General features: G+C 46.9%; 2 protein-coding genes across 4 annotated transcripts; both read right to left on the bottom strand.

Moving 5' to 3' along the window:
• Window positions 1-1008: 1008 nt before the first annotated feature.
• Window positions 1009-3787, bottom strand: LOC114849492 (ALK and LTK ligand 2-like). 3 transcript variants are annotated; one of them, XM_055506516.1, is made up of 6 exons: window positions 3008-3787; window positions 2211-2557; window positions 1976-2029; window positions 1772-1852; window positions 1585-1687; window positions 1009-1390 (listed from the first exon to the last, which is right to left on the bottom strand). In XM_055506516.1, the coding sequence occupies exons 2-5, from the start codon at window positions 2485-2487 to the stop codon at window positions 1623-1625; spliced, it is 477 nt and encodes a 158-aa protein (XP_055362491.1). In that variant the 5' UTR covers window positions 2488-2557; window positions 3008-3787; the 3' UTR covers window positions 1009-1390; window positions 1585-1622. The 3 variants fall into 3 exon arrangements, with proteins under 3 accessions (XP_055362491.1, XP_028996855.1, XP_028996853.1); XM_029141022.3 differs by having other exon boundaries at window positions 1615-1687; window positions 3008-3786; XM_029141020.3 differs by having other exon boundaries at window positions 1009-1687; window positions 3008-3786.
• A 12964-nt stretch (window positions 3788-16751) lies between these two features.
• On the bottom strand, window positions 16752-18155 carry tmem18 (transmembrane protein 18). Its single transcript, XM_029142143.3, has 5 exons — window positions 17983-18155; window positions 17720-17837; window positions 17414-17468; window positions 17211-17304; window positions 16752-17121 (listed from the first exon to the last, which is right to left on the bottom strand). The coding sequence occupies exons 1-5, from the start codon at window positions 18073-18075 to the stop codon at window positions 17023-17025; spliced, it is 459 nt and encodes a 152-aa protein (XP_028997976.1). The 5' UTR covers window positions 18076-18155; the 3' UTR covers window positions 16752-17022.
• Between the last annotated feature and the right edge of the window lie 2184 nt (window positions 18156-20339).

Below are 20339 nucleotides of genomic sequence, written 5' to 3' on the forward strand. Positions count from 1 at the left end.
AGCTAAGTGTAGTTCATGCAGTGAAGCCAACCAGTGGACCTGCAGCTGAAGCTGTTCTGTACGAAGGAATGGACTAAGAACCCTCTAAGCTGATGAGCAGCCTGAGAGTAATTTACTGGAAATGTTTAGTTGAGGTTATTACTGCAGGTCACACCAGTTACTAAAGGCACGGATTTATGTACTTTTACCACATGTTTGAGTAGATAATAGTGCGGTTCGGCCTGCGTCTGTGTATTTGACTTCTACTCTGTGCTGCTTCCTTTGCTAATGTTGAGCCAGAAACGTGTCTCACATGAGCTCCAGTGAAACCTCAAATGGGGGATTCTACACTTTCCTGTTTCCGGTTGTTCTGCTCAGCTGTCATTACTGTGTGCCGTCATTGGACTGTAACGCATGTAATTAGATACCACGTATTATTATAATCGCTGTATGCATCATGACGCTCTGTTGTTTTCAGTCTGTGCATAAAATGAAGAAAGTTGAACCTGCTGAAAAGAAAACAAGACCATCGATATTTGTACCAATCTTATAATTTATTTAAATATATTTCATTTTAAATATATATTTTTATATATACTGTATATACAGTCTGTCCATTTAAGACACTTTTGATAGTTGTCATTCATTTATGCTAGGTGTGAGGGTTCTTCTGATGCTGTACAGTTTTTAAATGGTCCGAATTTCAGCCAGTGGCGTCTGGTGACTTGCCTCGTGTGTGTATATGTGCACATCCATATATATCAGGGTATGTGTGTGTATATATTATATACACACACAGACAGATGTACCACACAGTGACCACATGAGGCCAGTGAATTATACTTTTTGACATTTGTCTTCATGCAGGTAATAAATTAGTCTGGGTTCTTCCTCCGGACACACGACTAGCAGCCGCATGCGCGGTGGGTCGAGCAGTGGAGGACGGGCTCAACCTGAACCACTCAAACAGAGCACACCCATCGCAGTCAAACCTAAAATAGTACGTTTGGATTCTGTTCTTTTCTTGAGGAAATGAACAAAATAAAGAAAAGCAATCCCTTTTTTTAGCAACATATTTTTGGATATTCCATCAGGAAAAACCAAGTCCAGTTTTCTTTTTTTTTTTTTCCTCTGAGCTGCTTGTTTGTTTTCCTGCTCCACGTCTCGCTTTCTTCTCACCTCCCATCCTTGTCCTGGTTCTGGTTCTGGTTCTGCCGGGTTGCTCCCTCGTCCAAAGCGGCGGGTGGCGGTGATCCACGCCGTGGCAGAACCGGCTTCAGTGGAGGACGATGCTGTGCCTAATGGCGGCTGGGGATGGTTGGAGTATTTTCAGCTTCCCGCTCACTGTCCAAGGCACTTTTTTCCCAACTTTTTTTTTCTATTTCTTCTGGAGAACTTGTTTGGCTTCGATCTGCAAAAGCAAGGAAGTGTAATTCAGCGCTCCCCCCCTACTTGGCAGTACCTGAAAAAACAGTTCCCTTTCCAAAAAGGAGCTGAGACGAAACTTGATTTGGCCCCGGCTTCTCTTGCTCTGCTGCTGCTGCTGCTGCTGCAGCTCGTGTGCATCACTACAGCTCCAGCTCCACCACAGACACAGCTCCACACCTGAATGGACAGCGACGGCGGCTCCCGTACCTCGTGCGCTACCCCTCCGTGCACTGTGGGCTGCCGGCTAGCCGGGTGAGGAGCCGCGCGCACCTCTTGAAGTCTGCGGAGGCGGGAGGATATTGACATCACACTGGGCCTGAGGAAGGACGCACTAACTAGGCGGTTTACTGTGACGGCAGCTTACATGCAGGTATCGTGCAGTCTCTGGTGTGGTGATACAGTCTGTACACGTCCTTCCTGCACTTGGGGCTGAAGTAGAGCGGGCCTGAAGGGACACAGCAGATTTAGGGGCACTGCACCTGCACTGGCATCGCTTTTACAGCCAGGATCGGGCTTTTTTTTTTTAACACAGAGCCACAAACAAGCCGTTTGTACAACGAGGCCTTACCTGTTATGTGCTTCAGAAACTTCTCCTTCTTTCTGGCGTCTCTTGGGATTATGACTGGAAAAAGAGCAAAAGCAGCGTCAGGGGCCCTTTCCTATAAAGCTATGAAGAATTATTTGTACTTTGCCCTTTTAATCAACTACATTGTAATGACTTTGCAGATTAAATAATGTGCTGCAGCATCCTCCCACAGCCAGTCCAGTGCAGTCCCCGCCCATCAAGACGAGCCGCCACTCACCCACAGTATCGTCCGCTCTGCTCGCCGTCCTCGCGTTGCGCAAGTCCGCCGCCAGAGACGTCCTCGCCCGCGTCGTCAGCGGCGCCGCGGTCCTCGCGCCGTGGCGGCCGCGGCCGCCCTCCACGTGCTTCACGATCTCCACCACGCGCCTCAGGTCCGCGTGCGCGCGCCCGCCCGCCGGCGCCGCCGCCGAGGGCGCGCCCTGGCCGCAGTGGCCGCTCAGCGTGCACATCAACAGCAGCAGTCCCATGGTGGCGCGTTGGCGCGATTGCCGCATTACTCTGGGTGAGCGCGGAAGACGGGGAGCCTCAAACGCGCTGCTCTGGGGGAAACGTGTGGCCGCGCACCTGCGCGAGACATGTGGCACAAATGTCAAATTAAAGTGCCGCGCTCATACCGACTGCAGACGTAGACCTCAAGAACAAAGCCAGCGTGTTTTACTGCTGAATGGTATTAATAGCGCATAATTAAGCTATAAGACAAGACTGACTGAGGGAGTGTTATTTAAAGTAAAACTAATTGGACGGAGACTGTAGAGTAAATTACGCACAGCTGTGAAGTTGTTCGTTGCATTGCAACGGTTCACCAATTAACTTGTGATGCATCTAAATCTAATTTATCGTCAGTCCACTGATATTTTGCGAGGTTAAATCACCAGCACGAGCGCAGGTTTGGTCCCGAGCTGCTACTGTGACCGGTGGCCCAAGTTTAATTTGCCGCAGGCTCAGTTTGCGACGACTGCACAAACACAACTTCTGTCGCGCAGAAAGGGAATAGCGGCTTCATACGAACGTTACCTCCGAGCCTCTGGAGCCTCTTCAACGTTGCGTGAATACGTCCCGTGAGTCCAGGGTGGAAAGAGAAATAAAGAAGTCTGCACAACTTTATTGTAGGTCCCCGCGTCGCTCCGCTCCTAAATTCCAGTTCCCTTTTTAAAATCGTTACAAAAGCAAAACTTGTGCAGTCACAGGAGCAGTCGCCGAGTCTCTGCAGTCATCGCCGAGCCGAACGCGCACCGACTGCGAGGGGAGAGTGAACCCGCAGCTGAGGGACCCGCGTGCGTCCTCGCCGGAGCAGCAGCTCAGTCCTCTCCTCGCCCCACTTTTTATTCTGTGACCTGTCCCCCCTGGGTTCCTCCGCACCGTCTGTGGTGATAACGGGACGCGTCAAGTCCACGCGAGTTGCCTGACCATCACTCGAGCGCCGTGTCAAGTTTTCTGCGCCTCCCTCCTCTGCGTTACTCCATTTATCTGTGCGATACGCGGTTACAGGAAGCGTTTTCCTTCCTAATACTTCCACTGAAATTCCCAATCAGCCCAGCGCGCAGCGCAGATGCCGACATCTTAGTGGAAACGCTCCCATATCCCCCTCCATTTAGAGCCATTGTGGCTTTACATCCGTCATGGGAACTGAAGCACAATTACCGTTTGGGGATGATTCTATGAAAATTAATTAGCAGGATTTCTAAAAGGTCCTGCGCGTTCTTGGTAAGTGGACTTGACGTTTCCACGGGCTTTGTGTCCACTGTAGCCGCTAAAACTTTGTCTTTTAAGCCTGGGCGTGCAGTGGGTTCCCTTGCTCCCACCCCTCACCTCCACACCGAGGCCACGGAGACTCACAGGGGTGATTACAGTCCGAAAACACCATGAAAGCAAATAGCAGCTTCCAGACTTTAAACATAAAGTTCCTGCCGCTTAACAGCTTAAACACAAACATGGCGAAATATTTCAATAAATCATAGACCACACATTCTTTAGTGTGCTTTTATTTGTAACCGTAACAATGCTTCGTCGGGGAAAAAAAAAACTATTTATGTTTTAACTGCTTTTCTGAGTAACGTAAATCTTGTGGCCGTGCGTAAAAGCTTGGTGCTGAAAGGACAGCGCGCACTGTCACTCAGCCGCAACTGCGCACTGAGCGGCCGGAGCGCAGTTTTAGCGCCAGAGCCTTTCGAAACCCGCGCAGACGAGCAGCGTGATTCTAATTATATACGTCCGGCGGTATTCGGTCCACCCCCCCCCCCCCTCTAGTGATTCATACCCGCTATCGTTATTACGCATGGATGAGACAGGATGGATCAGCTTTATTCAGAGGTCGCAGTGAGAATCGAAAGGTCAGGCTCTGACTTGAGATCGTAGTGAGGTCTGGGTTTGGAAGCAACTAGTGCTATTATCAGTTCAGACAGTTAGAATGAGCCTGACCTCTGATGTGTGTCATGGTCAGACCCACTATTATGCCGTGTTCCTTTTAAAGAAGCACATATAAACCGAGCATATGAATTTATTCATACTAATACTGAAGATTCCTTTATTTAACTGGTTTATCCTAGAGCAGCAGTTGGCAACATTTGAATTAAAAGTTCTCACACTGTTGTTATGTCTCATAGCGAGCGAGTGGAAAGTGGAAAACAACAGCATTGTAAAACGCTTGACGACCCTTGAAGACAACAGAGTGTCGATGTCCCGTGATCTGTCAACACATGCAAATCAGTTCAAACTGGAGAAAGTCAGGACTCGGGGCGCCTTCGTTCCATTCCATATTTATGACTCTAATGTTTTGCAGATCGCCGCTCAGTGTTTGCTCCTTGAGCGGTCTCGTGAAGAGTTTGACCTCGTGTAATGTGTCGCACACGAGCGGCCCCCTGTTGTGTGAACTCTGCAGGCTCTGAGGTGAGTCGCCTTCTCATGGCGTTGAGTCAAACACACGCTGGACCTCACACACGCCCGTCGCCTCCTCCGCCCTTTTCCGCCCCGCGCTCGCTGAGGGACGGTTCGCTCGACGCTCCCTCTTCCCGTCCAAGTGGAAAACTCCACCTCCCCCGTCGTCAGAACCGCTGCGATCTGGGCCTCCGCCGCAATCAAACATCAAAACGCGCTTAACACTGCACGAATGAGGGAAATATCTGGTGCCCGAGTCTCTTGATGCTCCAGGAGCTGGTTTTCTAACAGTTATCTCGCACGTCTTTGTATCTGCCTCTGTCATTCACACAGCAGCTGCTCGGCCTTGACGCGTGCTGAATGCTGGGAGTACACGCTTCCACCGCGCGTCAGCAGATACCGAATGTGGACCAGCACTGTCTTTAACAGTCGGGTGCTTTCCACCAGTTCTGGTTTGATTTGGCCGCTGAAGGAGATAAAAGGGTCAGTGAAGCCCGTTCTGGTTCTGTCGCCTGTTTGTCCAACATGCTTTTTGCACAAGTGCTGTTCAGTGTTGATGAACTTTAAAGTTTCATTAAAGCGGGTTTATGGGCTCCGGTTGCAAGAGTTGCAGGTTTTCACGATGGGGCGCAGCTGAGTGAAATCAGAAGCACGTTCCTCATCTGGCGGAATGAAAGGCAAAGTGAACACACGCACAAACACCAGAATGAGCGCAAATTTGATGCTCCTCGTTTTTATCAGCGCCACTTGTGCTGGATCTGTGGAATCCACGCTCGGACCCGGGACGGCTGCTGCTGCTGTTCCTCCAACGGCTGTGTTGTCGACAACAACCCGCAGGTACCTTTGACCCGGCGTGAACCAGGGGTGTTGCCGGCGAAATGCAAAAGAAAAATGCCTCCTATTGGAAACGTGACAGGCGAAATGCAAATTTGCTAATAAACTGATAGGAATCCCAAACCGCACATTCCATCCTCACTGGAAGGAGTCCAGCTCTGCAGCAAACATTCTCCTCCACGTCGCGCGCACATGTTTGTTATTAGCGGCCGGAGTCAGGAAAGGTGATGGAGGAGCGAGCGGAGCGAGGGTCGAACCCCTGCACACGGAAAAGGCCTCCCGCTCTAGTCCACGTCGCACACGATCAGGGCTACGAACGCCCAATTAATTTTTTAATCCGCGTGATTGACAGCTGCGTGATTTATGAGCGTTCAAGTGCAGCATGGGAAGCATTACTCGCTCTGGAGGAGCTCACTGTTCAGGAATGACACAGCTGTCCGAGCTTTGAGGAGAATGAGCAGGTCTTTGGCACAAAGGATGTGGACCTTTGATTGCCTATTGACAAGAAGGGAGTAGTTCCCCATGTTTACTGTCTACTACGCTACCAGATGGAGCATCCTCGGACTGGGGACGAGCTGAGGTTGACGGCTCCTGTAAAGGTCCGGTCCTGTCGTGTTCTGGGTTCAAGCTTCCGAGTTCGGGTCAAGCGTTAATTTCCCCCTCACTAATATTAACAAGGCATGTTGAGTCATTTGGCTTCGGTTTTATGCGTGCGCCTAATGACTCGCTGGAATTCAAAGCTCCGTCCCCTAGATTGGCGAGACGGCGGCGAGGATGTCGCCGACATGAAGGGATGAAGCGGTCCTCAAACATGTCCTCGCGTCTGGGACGTGTCGCATGCGCGCGCGTGTGGACCTGTTGTGAGTCCCTGACATCAACCTCCATCCACTGATCCTCACTGTTCCTGCCCACGCATCATGAATCCTTATCAGAGTTCTGTATTATGGGGCTATTATAGTTACAACTGTGTTATATGCAGAAGAAAGACTGGTAGAAGTTTGTTGGTTTAGTGGCGAAGTCCCCTGAAAGAAATGAGACAACGCTGTGGAATTTGTTTATTTAGACAGGATGCTCCAGTGTCGCTCGGTTTTCAATTTCCGGGACTTCGGATTCGCCGTGTTTGCTTATTTTACGCTGCGGAAAGGAACAAGCGGCTCGAGAGAGCGGCGCCCCAGACAAGAGCAGCCGATCCCTGCACCCGCGCAGCATCGGCGCCCGTGCAGCCGGTCCCGTGACCCGAAGGTCACCGGAACCCGCTCCACGCGGCTCCGGCGTCCAGTCGCTCGACCCGCGCGGTTGCGTTCGGATGCGGAGCGGCTCTTCCCAGATGTCGACCCTCGCGGGAGCAATTGATGCTAACACGCTTCTCCTGCAGGGCCCTGAGCACTCAATATCGCTGACATGAGATCTAAAAGCATGAGGGAGGAAGACCAAGGGAAGGCTAAAGTGAGCGAGCGAGAGAGAGAGAGAGAGAGGTTGCGTCAGCTCCGTGTTGGTAAATGTTTAAGAGGGTGAGAGCGTTGTACATGTCATTTCCCTGGAGCAAACAAATGGTCTGGTTTTGCACTGGAAGCCTGCTGCGCTTTCACTTTGAGCGTGTCAACGCGACACAGGAAGTACAGTATAGTCCACAAATAGGAGAGGCCTCGGAGGGAGGCGTCGGGCCGAGGATTTGGTAATAGATCGGAGGAATCGTTAATTCCTAGAAGGGCTCCTTGACAGCGGCGTGTTCTCGAGAAAAGGCCCCGCCAGCGCTGTGCGGAAAAGGCACTCAGGCCCGCGGATCAGTTACTGTAGCTGCAGCCGGACTGGGAGCCAGTTCCTCGGAACAGCTGCAGTACTTATACCATTATCCGCCGCTGCACGGCTCCCAGGCCACGTGCACCCGCTCGCAGGGCTTTTACAGGCGCTCAGTCACGGGGGCCGTGCCTCCGTTTTTGTTAATTGCTACTACGCTAATTATAGGCGAATTCAAACAACGGGCCTCTGCATTATTCAGCAGATCTGGATGATGTAATGATACTTAGACGCTCTATAGGCATCCATGCAGCCCAGTCGGCTCATAGACGCTGATACAAAACACAGGCAATAACGATGCCAGCTTCACTCATGTCCCCTATTTTCAGGTGCGTGACGTCATCGTCCCGTCATTCTCCGGGTCCCGTCTTCCCCTGAGTCACGGGACCGGAGCCCCGGTTCCCGTTACTGCTGGTTCTGTTGACAGAGCGGCCGAAACGCGATCTGCGACGTGCAGAAGGTGAACGCATATACGATACAAGCAGCCGGGATGCTGTAATAATCTATTTCCGTGGCTGCTGTTCACCGGACAGATGCAGCCAACCTTTTAAGTTACAGTATGTGAGAAATGTTATCAGCCGTGATGCAAGAGCGAGATGCGCCCGTTCGCAGGTGTGGAGGACGTGGGAGTTGGCCGCCGTAAAGAATCTGCAGCGCGGGCACGTTGGTGCAGCTAAATTATATTATATATAAAGATAAATTATACATCTGCGGGGAAAAAAAGACGCGGATAAAAGCTTCACCAAACACGAGTCGTGCTCCGGTTGCGCGCGCGCGCGCGCGCGCGGCTTTCCTTCCCTCCCGTCGGGCGCGCTCCCGCGAGGTCAGGCCCGGTCCCGATCCCGCGCTTCCACGAGCGTCGTCTCGCGGAGCAGGGAGGTCTCCGCGAAGATTCACGGCCCGTGAACGTCCCCCGCCGTCTCGCGCCGCCGTCTCCCCCCTCCGGCATCAAAGGACGTCGCCGTGGCGAAGCGGTGCCGATTCTCACTTGAAAAAGCGGAACCGGGGATATTTATTGCAGTATAATAATCCGAGGGAGTTCACCGAGCACACGCAATGACCTGCAGGAATTTAAGGGAGGAAGACGAATACTTGTGTTTATTATCTTTAGTCACAGTGAAACTGAACTGAACCTGTGCTGCTCTAATGATCTGAAAGGCTTTGATAGCTGAGATGGTGGACGCTAAGGGTCCTCTCTGGTCCTGGTCCTCAACCCACCTCCTAAAACCCTGAGGAGCAAACACACACTGATGAATGGCTTTTTTCCCCAACCTCTACCTTTTCCCCATTTCTCGTGACTCCTCCATTGATGGATCAGGGAGTGAAAGGGAGGCTCGTTATCAGCCTGTGACCCAAACATGGCGAAATGTCTTGACCCAAAGGGTTAAATTTCTCACCTCCACAACTGCTAACCGTCATGTCTCCGTCGGCCCAGCGAACTGTTGTTTAGTCTCAAGCTGCCTGTAAAGGCCTTGTGTGATCACTGAGAGGATTCTCCCGACTCGTGAAATATTATTGATATTATTGTTATTTTCAGTGGTTCCAGATGCAGTGAGTGACAACTGTGTTGACGTGCGAGTCTGTTTGTGCTTGTCTGTTTTGTCCGTTTCTTTCTGGAATCCCCTCAGAAATCTCTCAGTTATTCATGAATGGGTCCAAAAAAAAAAAAGGCAACGGCGGAAACATCCCCCCTTCAGGGAGTCAGTTAAACAGCAACCGGATGAATAATGCAACGAGACAAACACAAACGCGAAACACAACGGGAACACAAACATGCGACTGAGCTCGTCTGCTCGTGTGGCGCATCCTATGGAACCCGGAGTCCAGCCGGACTAACGTGGGCAGTCTCGCTTTAAAGGTCAAGGGCTGATGTCATTCACCAGCAGATGCTCCCTGAAATAAAGGTTTCAGCGTAACGTGCGGCCATTCATGAACCGGCTCCTCGCGTCTGAAAGCATCGCGTTCCTCCTTTGTTTCCTCTCGGCGGCCGTGTCTCCCATCCGTCCCCCCCTCCATCCGTCTTGTCTCTCGCCTCCGTCCCTCCCGCAGACGAGCCCATAGATCAGCGCCGCGGCGCGGGAGGCCACCTGCCGTCCGGCCGCGCGCCCCTCCCTCCCGCACATGCTGATAATAAACACGCGGCGCCTTTGGAAGACGGATGCCCGCGTTCATCAAACCCGAGGCGATGACGCCGACTCACAACGGGAATAAATCAAACTGTGCCTTGTTCTCCATTCACTGCAGTGAGTGACAAAGTTAATAGAATTTATTCCAATTAGTCAAAATCGACGTGCGTCATTTGCTCATAAAATTTTGCTTCTTATTGAAAGTATAAAAGGTTAAAGTGCAGGTTAAGAAAACGGTAGAAGCATTAATTCAGATGAAATGAGCAGCCAGCATGCCATCACAGGTTCCTCCGTTTTATCACATTATCCATGACATCATTCCCTCTGTGTCCATTCATTCGAATTTGGACTTAACGCCTGCTGTCCCTCAAATGCTTTTATTGTTGGAATTCTATTACAGGACCAGGACCGACAGCACCGACGCTCTTCTCTAACTCCAACCCGCGAGGCCCGTTCATCCGCCGCACGTTACTTGTTGTGTGCACGTGCGCCTGACGAATGACTGACAGGAAGCCGGCGTCCCATTCTTCCTCGTTAAATGTTACGACAAACATTCCTGAAGAAGAAAGAGCCTGGGTGGTGTTTTCTACGCGGCCTTTGAGGTCGACCCCCCCCCCCCCCCCCACACACACACACACACACACAACCCCCTGTGCGCTTTCATCTCCGCCGTGCCTTCGGGAGGTTAGCGGTGTTTGCAGTACGTCTTGTAGTGGGAAATTACCCCTCGCGACAGAAATGTCCGCGCGAGGGAGATGTCAGCGCCGACGGAGCGCTCGCGCTCCGGACGGAAACCTCAGCAAACACGGCGGATGACGCGGGAGCGCGTCAGCCGCGGGGGAGACGCGGCTATTTCCGGAGCCCGGGCTCGAAGTCCCCCGACGCCTAATCATTTAGCAGAGGAGATTGGAGCCGTGGTGCCGGTGCCCAGACGCGTGGGCGTGAGCGTCCCCCAGTTGTGTCTGTCAGGCTGCTGGTGATGGACGGGCCACGTGGCCAAAGTATCAGAGGGCTGAGGCTCCGACCGAGGTTACCTGCAGAGTAACAATAACAAACACGAAGACTGATGGTGACGGCGCATTATGGGATGCATTTATTTAAGTGGCTCAGCTCAGACTGGCTTTAACTGCCAGTTGATAGATAGCGAGAAGGAGCAGGAACTGGAACGTCTACGCTGATCCGTGCAGCGGGACGGACCGTCGCCGCCGCCCCGACTTCCTGTCATCGTCTCAGGTGATCCGAACCAAGCATCCAACTTTAATCCAGGACTTTTTAGGGCACTGACGGGGGGGGGGACGCTGAGCATGACGACCTCGCAGGCACGAGAGGAGCGGAAATCCTGCAGCCTCGGAAGCTGCGTCCTGCTGAGAACGAGCATCACGCATGGATGGAAAATGCAGGAACAAAAAGCATTTCAGGTTTCAAGTTTGCTGCACTTACACTTTTTCATGTGTATATGAAGATTATGAACCTCATGCACCTGCCAGAATCAAACATTGAACCCTGAAGCTGCTCAGTGTCCTTTAAGTCTCTTAACACGAAGGGGGCAGTTTGATGGAGTCTGTTCATGCTTTGCATTCCTTCATCAAGACGGTCCAGCGTTTTCCAGAGATGCCACTCAGTCGCTACGTGCTCCATTAAAGAGTGTGTTTATGATGGGAATTCGAGTAGTGGGCTCAGGAGAATTCATTTGCAGCAACCAAATTGTGACCTTTTGGTCATTGTGCCATTGTGGGAATGCTGAGCTGATCGGAGTCTCCACAGCAGGCGCTCGGATGCAGGTCCAGCCAGTCCAAAGCAGCTCCATCTGTTGCTGAGGTCCCGAGCCAGAGTCCACAGATCGGAGGCAGGTTCAAAGGCTCAGCTTTAAACCCAGAGAGCCAAAGATCCCAGTCACTAGATCAGATCCGAATCGCGGGCTGGAGAGGAGCGAGACAGTCTGACCCAGAAGCTGTTTTATAGTCAGGTGGATCAAGAGCGGCCGATCACATCTGAGGAAGTCGCTCTGCCAGACCCGCTTGTGTTACCTTTGCTGTAAACTAAGACACATCCATCAAATTAAAGGCCTACAAGTCCTGCTGGGCTGACAAATGGAATAATTCAGCCTAAATGCATTTGTGTGGTTTTTATTGCCGTGGCCCGTTTCCATCTCCGTGTTTCCAACCCAGACGCATCTGTGGCTGATAAACAACAGCAGCAACTTCAGCGTCACTGGAAACGCACAAACGCCTGCGTCTGCACTCTGTCATCGGCGCTTTTTTTGCGCTTTTGCTCCAAGAGGAGCTACACGAGATGTTAAATTGCTATCTGTGGCTGACATGACACCGCGGCCGAGACGATTCACCTTCAAATGTCACCAGCGGCGAGCTGACGGAGAGACGCGAGAACCCCCGATGCGACATATGGCTAGTAGACATAGGATGAAGATGAGGATGAAGATGAAGACAGTGACTCATCTCCCAGAACAAAGGGCTGTGACTGTAACGTTTAACGTGTTAATAGAAAAGCAGACACATTCTGACCGCCCTCTCTTCATCTCTCGCTCAGATCTTATCCCGTCCATTATTACAATCAGCCGCCCAAAGCGCTCCTTTTCATCTCGCCCGCCGTTTGTAACGTCTGGTGTGTTCCTTGGCCTGGGTTTCACAAAACTTCGAATTAGCGATATCGAACACACGCCCATGCGGTTCCCATTGAACTGATGTCGTATGTTTAGACGCGAGATGAAAGGTGTCTGAACACGAGCGCGGGGGAATTTACGATGGAGTAAAAAAGTCATCTGGTTGGAATTCAAATATTACATGATGATCGGGGGCGAGGTGGACACACCAAGCACACTCAGGTTGAATAGTAAAGCTTCAGCACGACCAGGCATTCAACTAGAATAAGCTGTGGGTCTCTATTACAAGCCTATTTTTAAATTTGGCCAAGAGTCGCATTCTGTAGTGATACATTATGTAAATATATGTTCTGAATTGCACGTCAGACAGAAACCTCATGTTTAGTGAGTGCAGCTCTGGACTGACAGGCACTAATTCAATTACGCAGCAATAACAGCAGCGATGCCATAAAAACACGTGGGACGCGCAGCGCCTACCAATTCCCGCTTACATCCATTCCTCCCCAGTTCGGAACGGAGCACTTTCTCCATAAATGTCCAAGAATTCCGAAACGCCCCCGTTTCTGCGTGCACCCCGACTCGGCTGTTGCGTGTTGCGTTTATTTTTACCAGCGCGGGAGATGCCAGCGCTGACTGGTGACGAGAGCTGGATGGAGACGGCACACGGGAGTTAGATTTAAAAAAAAAAAAAAAAGACCACGAATCTGCTTCTCTGCACGCGATGACGCGATTTAAGGGCTTGCGAAGCGTTAGACGCGGAAGCGAGGCCTTTCTCTCCAAGTAACAAAGTTCTATCATTTATCACAATAATGGCCGGTGATTCATGCTTTTCTGATGGAAGCACCAAATTGGCATAAGTGACAATAGAGACACTGTCCCCAGAGTGTACACGTTGTCCAGACAGGCGATATGTGAAGAATGGACATTAATAAGCTTATTTTATTCAGCAGATCCTCCATCCAAGCCTCCGTTTGGCACATCTGACTTCTCTTATGCTTTACTTGCATGTAAACTTACTTTTACTATTAATATGTGTTTACATACATGTGTTGGGGATTGTAGCTGTCAAATCCAATCAATCAAGTCATGGACGCGGGCCACTGTGTCGCTGGAAGGAAACGGGACATGCCATCGCTCTGATGGTGCCCATGAGATGCTGCTGTCGCTGGCCCGAGAGCCTCTGATTTGCTGCCCTGCAAACATGCAATAAAGTTGAAATTAGTTTAAATAAAAGAAAATAGTTCCAGAAAGACTTTAGACGAGGACCTTAATAGGAGAAAACTTGGCACCGGTCTTGTTTGTCACAGAGTTCCTGAAATGATTTGCAGCTTCCCACAATGTCGCTGGATATCTGGAACTCGGAGTCATGTGTCCGTGTGGGAATGAGGGTGCGTGATTAAAAACAGGGAATAGTGAGTAAATGCCAACGGCGGCGATGATGTCACCTGAAACATAAACCTATGGGTTTCTATTGATTGGAGTTTTAATACGTTCCTCTGTCTGGAAGTCTGAGAAACACTGAAGCTGAATATTTATTGCTTAAAGTGACAGAACACCGTATTTTGGCAACCTGTAAAGCAGGAGCCACTTGTCAGGATGCTTTGTGTGCATTTATCATAATCTCATAAAAGGTTAAGTAATCCCGTGCGTTGTGAACGCTGCACAGGGTTCCGGAGAGGAAACCTTAAATGTCTGTTTTTAGTAGTTCCTCTTCAAGCAAACGATGATGAAAGGATGCGATCATCCTCTGATCGATCTGTGTAGTATTTGATATGGATTGATTGATGACTCGCTGAATCGGAGACCAGGAGTGAGTCACTGATTTTAAGCACCTTTGCCTTTTAGTCAGCATCCTTAGATACATTAGACTCAATAACTTGTGAAATATGTGAGTGAAAGCTGATTAATTCATATTCGCCAGTTTAAATAAGTGCATCGCACTTTAATTATTGGTTCGATTCTTAACTCATGGCTCATCCGTACGTACAATAAGTTTAATACCATACATTTATACAAGCGTGTACATCACAGTGACTCATTCATGAGCACACACTGAGTGAGTCACCCATTACTGTGTATCAGTTTCTCCAGTCGCTCCTCTCGCCCTCTCTCTCTTTTCTCTTTATTGCATTACAAAGCCTGTCCAGCCGCGCTGTGACTCAACCAGCAGGCCTTGCTGCTGCTTTCAGGACAACACCACCAGCTCAGACTATGATGCAAACAGTCTGCAAAGATGCCGGAGTAATGCTTTAATCCCCTGTTCAGCAATCAGAGGTATAATATGCTTATAATGCAGTAATGTTGGCGCAGTAGCCCGAAACGGGTCTAAATAGGTCTAAGTGGTGTAAAACCTGTTAAATGTAGAGGCTGCGTGTGAAAATATTAGATTTGATGCTGTGCTGCTGTGGAGGATTGTAAAATGCATCACAAACTAGAAAACTACAACGCTGGCAATTAGCACAACGCTGTGATGAACACACAGTCCTGGCGAACACCTCGTTACCCGTGGATCACACGGGCCCAGATGTGGGAGCTGCAGCAGGGGCCAACATAAACTATAGAAGGAGCGAGAGAGGAGATTGTGACAGATGGAGAAATCACTGTCATCGTTTGAGCTCATTTCCTTTCGGCACTGGAGATGTAAACGCTCGGCGCCCATTGTTGGCTCCACACAACATCTGTTTATTCTCATTCTTTCATATGCAGTAGACTCCATTTGGCATGAAGCGCGATCAGAAACATACACGCAGGGTTTCAACCGGTGCTGGTGTCTTTTTAGGGGTTTGAAGCAGAAGCATGATGTTTCATTTAGGGACGGATCTGTAGATCGTTTGTGTACAATGAAATGCTTCTCATTAAGTGATTTGTGTTTGTATTAGACCCAGGCAGCCTCTGTCATATTCTATTGGCCCTCAAAATAACTAGGTCACTACATTGTTCCCACATCCAGTATTGTCATGTTGACAAATGACTTCTGTATAGTAATAGCATGTGTTCATTGGTGGGTTGTTTGGCTACAAAACCAAACTGTAGAGCCAACCATTGTTCAAACATACAGAACTTAAAATCATCATTTATGTGGTTTGAACCTTTACAGTAAATGTAAACATCATACATCATCAGCACAAAGCTCCATCAGGACATTTTACAATGACTTGTACAGTGGAATGAAACTATTTTAACATGTGATAACACTAAATGCTAAATATTTTTTTTGTGGGGAGTGCATGCACACAGTTGCTTATCTGTAAAGTTTTAACCACACTGAATCTCTATGGACCCGCGCTGACTTGTCGTAATGCTCGTTTTCTGGGAACAGACTCTCAAATAGTTCCTGCTGCGCTGTCCTAAAATGTCCTTCATAGATTCTCTGATAACAGCCTACTACATCTGAGTTCCACTTCATGACCCACCATTCAGTGAATTCACAAGCCAAAGTGTTTACGTCCACGATAAACTACCATTAATTCTTTTCTTAGATTTCATAATGTTGTGATGTTGAATTTTGTAACTGTTGCCATTGGAGACGGAGCTTTTATCTTGAACCGTGTGCTTGGCTCTTTAAACTTTTTCAACCAGGTGCTGGTTGATCTTCAGTTCAAAGTGTTTTAACCCACAGGACTGCAGCTGACTTAGTCTTGTGCAACATGCTGTTCTAATGTAACGTAGCCAGTTTCTACTTCAACAACTTGTGATGCATATCATTGCAATTTTGTTTTATTTGATTATGAATTGAAGTGTCTGCCAATTTACACTTGTAATTGTCAAGGGGCTGCAGGTGTTTTGGTTAAACTAGGATTGGGTTATGTTAAGGATTAATCATCGAGGACTATGAAATAAAAAGCTGTAGTTGTGTGTACACAGTGTGTGTGTGTGTGTGTGTGTGTGTGTGTGTGTGTGTGTGTGTGTGTGTGTGTGTGTGTGTGTGTGTGTGTGTGTGAGAAAGAAAGAGAGAGCGAGAGAGAAAGAGAGAGAGACAGACACACCTTTGGAGATAGGATGATAGAGCAAGCCAAGCAAATTCCAGACATACGTACACTTCACCACCTCTAACAATTCAACTCCACTGTCCTTATTCCACCTTTTGAGTAATAACTTGGAACTCCAGTAACTTTTATCTAAACCCAGTTCCTGACCAATTTATTTAAGCAAAATATCAAAAGTAAATAGTTATTTTGAAGGCATCTGTGAAAAATGATAAGCACAAAATAACTAAAATTAAATGTCAATGCAAGACAACCTGTCAACTACTGGCAAATATTAAACAATTAAAAAAATAGACAGCAGCACGTCAGACGCGATTGCCTGCTGCCCTCTAGTGGTTCCTTACTATTTGTTCAAGCCACACAGAGTGAGCATTATTAAAGCAGCTGCATCTGAAAGGTCAAGATCAAAGCTATCTGTGCCGTCTGGACAAGCAATTTGATTTCAGTAAACCAAAAAGTTGCTTGAAATGGGGACATGATGACCTGATTTACCTAAACAGAAAAATGCAGGAAAAAAAAGAAAAAAAAAATGCTTCATCTTTATTTTTTCCAAACCACTTACGCACATGAACATTGACAGCAAACATAATTTGGTCCATGGTAAGTACATACGCCATCCAAGCACCACCATCCAACAGTTATTAACAGAAACAGACATGCAGCCCTGGCACTGACAAATCCTTTTAGAGTTGCAAGAGGGAATCTGAAAACCAGCTCCAAATTTCAGGATTAGCAAGAGAGACATTTATAGTTCCTCTCAATGAAGCCCATTATTGGACATATTCATAGGGATTAGTCATTCTTCTCTCTTTTCTCCCTGCGAGCCTTTCGCTTCAGTTGGAGAGTCTTCAGTTCAGTCATAGTGGAAAATGTCCTGTACACCCACACCGCCTGTAGTAACCCACAAATATGAACAGGTGTTAAGCAGTGTTTTCAATATTTCCTCACATTGTAAAGGGTGGGAGATAATCAAAGCTTACCACAATGATGACAGTATTGAGCAGTAGAGGGATTGAGAAGACCAAAGATATGAACATTCCCTTGGAATCAAAATACTGGAAATCTGAAAATGACCTGCAAAGGAAAACGTTTTATTACTGTGGAAAAAACAAAGACAACAATACATAACAGACAACATTTGAACCTGAAGGTATTGGTGTTTCTGTAGTTGTCACAGCCTTACCTCCAGTTCATGGCAGCTAGTTCGTTTAGATACTCGGCACTATAGACTAGACCAACTGCAGGGAGAAAACACATCAGTTTATGAATCAATGAATCCGCCTGTTAACTTCAGCTTCAGAAGAGACAGTTTAGCTTCCGCTGGCTTTACATCAGACCCCAGGGGAGACAGAATTCAACTGTAATGACTAAAGTAGTTTCTGTATAAAAGCAGTAAATTCATAACTACCTGTGGTGCACTAATTAACACTTCATACAGCTGCTTGCTGAATCGTTGTTTTATATACTGGTAATGAACTCAACCACGTACCCATGAGCAAGAAGTGACAGATCTGAGCTCTGTAGAATCTGCAGGTGATCACAGTCAGGAACAAACACACAACGTGAAACACCATCAACCATATGAGCCAACGTTCCGACCACTGCACCTGTAACAGAAACGCCATCCGTTAAATGTAATTGTAAGACCTACGGGCTAATTAGCGACTGTTTCAGGTTAGCGCTAGCTGTTAGCCAGCCAGCTAGCTTCATACTGTAGCTTACTATTTATCGGGAAAGTAAACTTGTACTTACTGACATGAGAAAAGTCGATATGGACGTTATTCTTAAATTACTGAACCCATCGATGGGTATGGAGCTAATATTCTGCGCTTTCTGTTCCGTCATCTTTAGAAAAACACTGCACTTAAGCTACTGCCACAACTGTCATGTAAACAAGAGAAGAACGCGGAAGAGGGTTGTGTCGCAGTTGGATTACGTCACTAAGGCGACTAAAATGTATTATTCTTGTGCTAAGTGTACTGTATAAAGTTAATTTACAAAACAAAATGTTCTAAATGAAGCAACAATAACATGGTCAGAGAGAAAGTTTATATTTTCAAGTTTATTATTAATTGTACATGATTATTGTAGAAGTGAATGTAAGGTTGCAGTGACACAAAAGCAAAACTGATCAGGACTAATATTTAAACATGAATGAAAATTTACCTTCCATTTAATTTCAAGACAAACATTTACATTAAAGCAAACATAAGAAAATCTTTCAATATTCACATATTCACATTTTGAGAAACATTATAACCTATAAACCAACTCTGTTCTAAGTTTCAGTCTCTTTTCAATTGCTTTGCTTATCAACACTTTGCTTTTGTCTTCCAGCGTATAATTACAATGTTATATGTTCGGAGTCACTTCATCTCTGTTCCACTGTGAGCGCTTCATTCCTGCACAGTCCTTCTAAAACACATGCAACACCAGCTGTGTGTCACTTTAAAGTTAGAATTTACTATCTTAACATTTAATACTTAAAATCCAGATTACTTACTTGCGTAATAATACTATAACTAATAATTAAATAGTACAAACAGTGAAAAGGAGCATGCATCCCTATCTAGTTTGACGCTTAATGGTTTTTAGGTTCTGTGATTTAAGGTGAATAATGAAACATGATGACTGTTACTGTAAATAAAATCACACTTTACATTCAATGGCACATTAGAATTTTAGACATCAACATTTAGGTAGATGTGTATCTATCTTGAATAACAGTGGTTAAAACATTTTGTAACAAGACACTGTTAATGTAATTAATGACATTTCCTACTTTTGCTATGCAATTTTTTTTAACAAGGAATTTACTTTACATCTTATTTGACATAGTTTGTTCTTACATAAAACGTTTTGATTAAGCTTTAATTAAACTGTGCATAGGTTTAATTTGGTTTGTTTTCCAAGACACAGTAAATTCTTTTGCTGTATATTGCAGGAGTGAAGCTGGAGGAGAGGCATTAATCTCTATTCAGTGCCGGTATCTGCCACGGTGATAATCAGGGGGAAAAGTAGCTGCAACCGTAACCGGTGTAGAATATCCTAGAGCAAAACTGTACAGACCAAGCATTAGACACTTCCATGTAGCACGTAGGGCTTTGCCAACATTCTGAAAGACAAACAGACAAAGATGAATAGTTCACTCTGTAGCCAATAATTGATATAAAAAAGACACCAAAGTCCCATAACAACTCAATGGTTAAGCGTCAGCGGCAGATTTAGAATTGAGTTGAACAAAATGTATTTGGACAAAATGTCAGTGTTTCTTTGCACAAAACTCCTGTTTGTAATTTCTTAAACAGAGTATGAACGTTACTGAAATGACTACAAAGCTTTACCAATGATTTAAGAACTGAGACCCGTTCTGAAACCTTAGCCGATTAAGGAAACCAGAGTGTTTTTTTGGTTTTTAGAACAACTGTGCAGCAGGAAGAGACGTACAATCCTAAGTCTCCCTTGAACTCTATTGTGCTGGAAGAGGAAAGGGCCGACGGTCTGGAGCGGATACAGGAAGTCAGATGTTTTTCAAAAGTAAAGCAGAAACAATCCAGTTTCCTTAATGCACTGAGTTAATTCTACTCTACAGTGTATGTACGTTCATGAGGATCGAGAAGCAAAATGGGCCAGAAAAGTATATATAAAAAACTTTACCAAACATCCTTCACAACATGTGGCCACAACTGACTTAAAAAGTGTGTCAATGTTGATTAATGTAAAAACTCTGACCTAGTTACTTATACACTCAATGTACTGAGCTATAGTTTTTCAAGACCTTCGACCTTAACCCACTTCCCTACAAAACGTGAGCATGTTTACAAAGCAATTGTAGTAAATATGTGATGAAGGGCTTTCACCTACTCATGTGTAGCTGGTTTATTAAGATATTCATAAATATTCAGGTGTGAATGAAGACAGACTTTCTCCTCTAGAGAAGTAAAGTGTAAAGTTTTTACCTGTTTATTGATAACCACTGGAGACAATGGGAACTGTTCATAATGGTTTAAAACACATTTTGAATTTAGTGTAAAGTGATTTTTATTTTTTTAAATCGGGAAAAATATGAATTGAAATCAAAATGTAAGTGCATTTGAAATAATGTGGTT

The sequence above is a fragment of the Betta splendens genome, chromosome 24 (assembly GCF_900634795.4).
Source record: "Betta splendens chromosome 24, fBetSpl5.4, whole genome shotgun sequence".
NCBI lineage: Eukaryota > Metazoa > Chordata > Actinopteri > Anabantiformes > Osphronemidae > Betta > Betta splendens.

Coding starts and splice junctions, on each gene's coding strand:
- LOC114849492 (XM_055506516.1), bottom strand. CDS start 2,487: ATGCGGCAATCGCGCCAACGCGCCACCATGGGACTGCTGCTGTTGATG. Junction 1,853..1,975: donor GTTTCTGAAGCACATAACAG/GTAAGGCCTCGT, acceptor GTGTCCCTTCAG/GCCCGCTCTACTTCAGCCCC. Junction 1,688..1,771: donor AGACTGCACGATACCTGCAT/GTAAGCTGCCGT, acceptor CCGCCTCCGCAG/ACTTCAAGAGGTGCGCGCGG.
- tmem18 (XM_029142143.3), bottom strand. CDS start 18,075: ATGACGGAACAGAAAGCGCAGAATATTAGCTCCATACCCATCGATGGG. Junction 17,838..17,982: donor TATCGACTTTTCTCATGTCA/GTAAGTACAAGT, acceptor TTTCTGTTACAG/GTGCAGTGGTCGGAACGTTG. Junction 17,122..17,210: donor TCAATACTGTCATCATTGTG/GTAAGCTTTGAT, acceptor GGGTTACTACAG/GCGGTGTGGGTGTACAGGAC.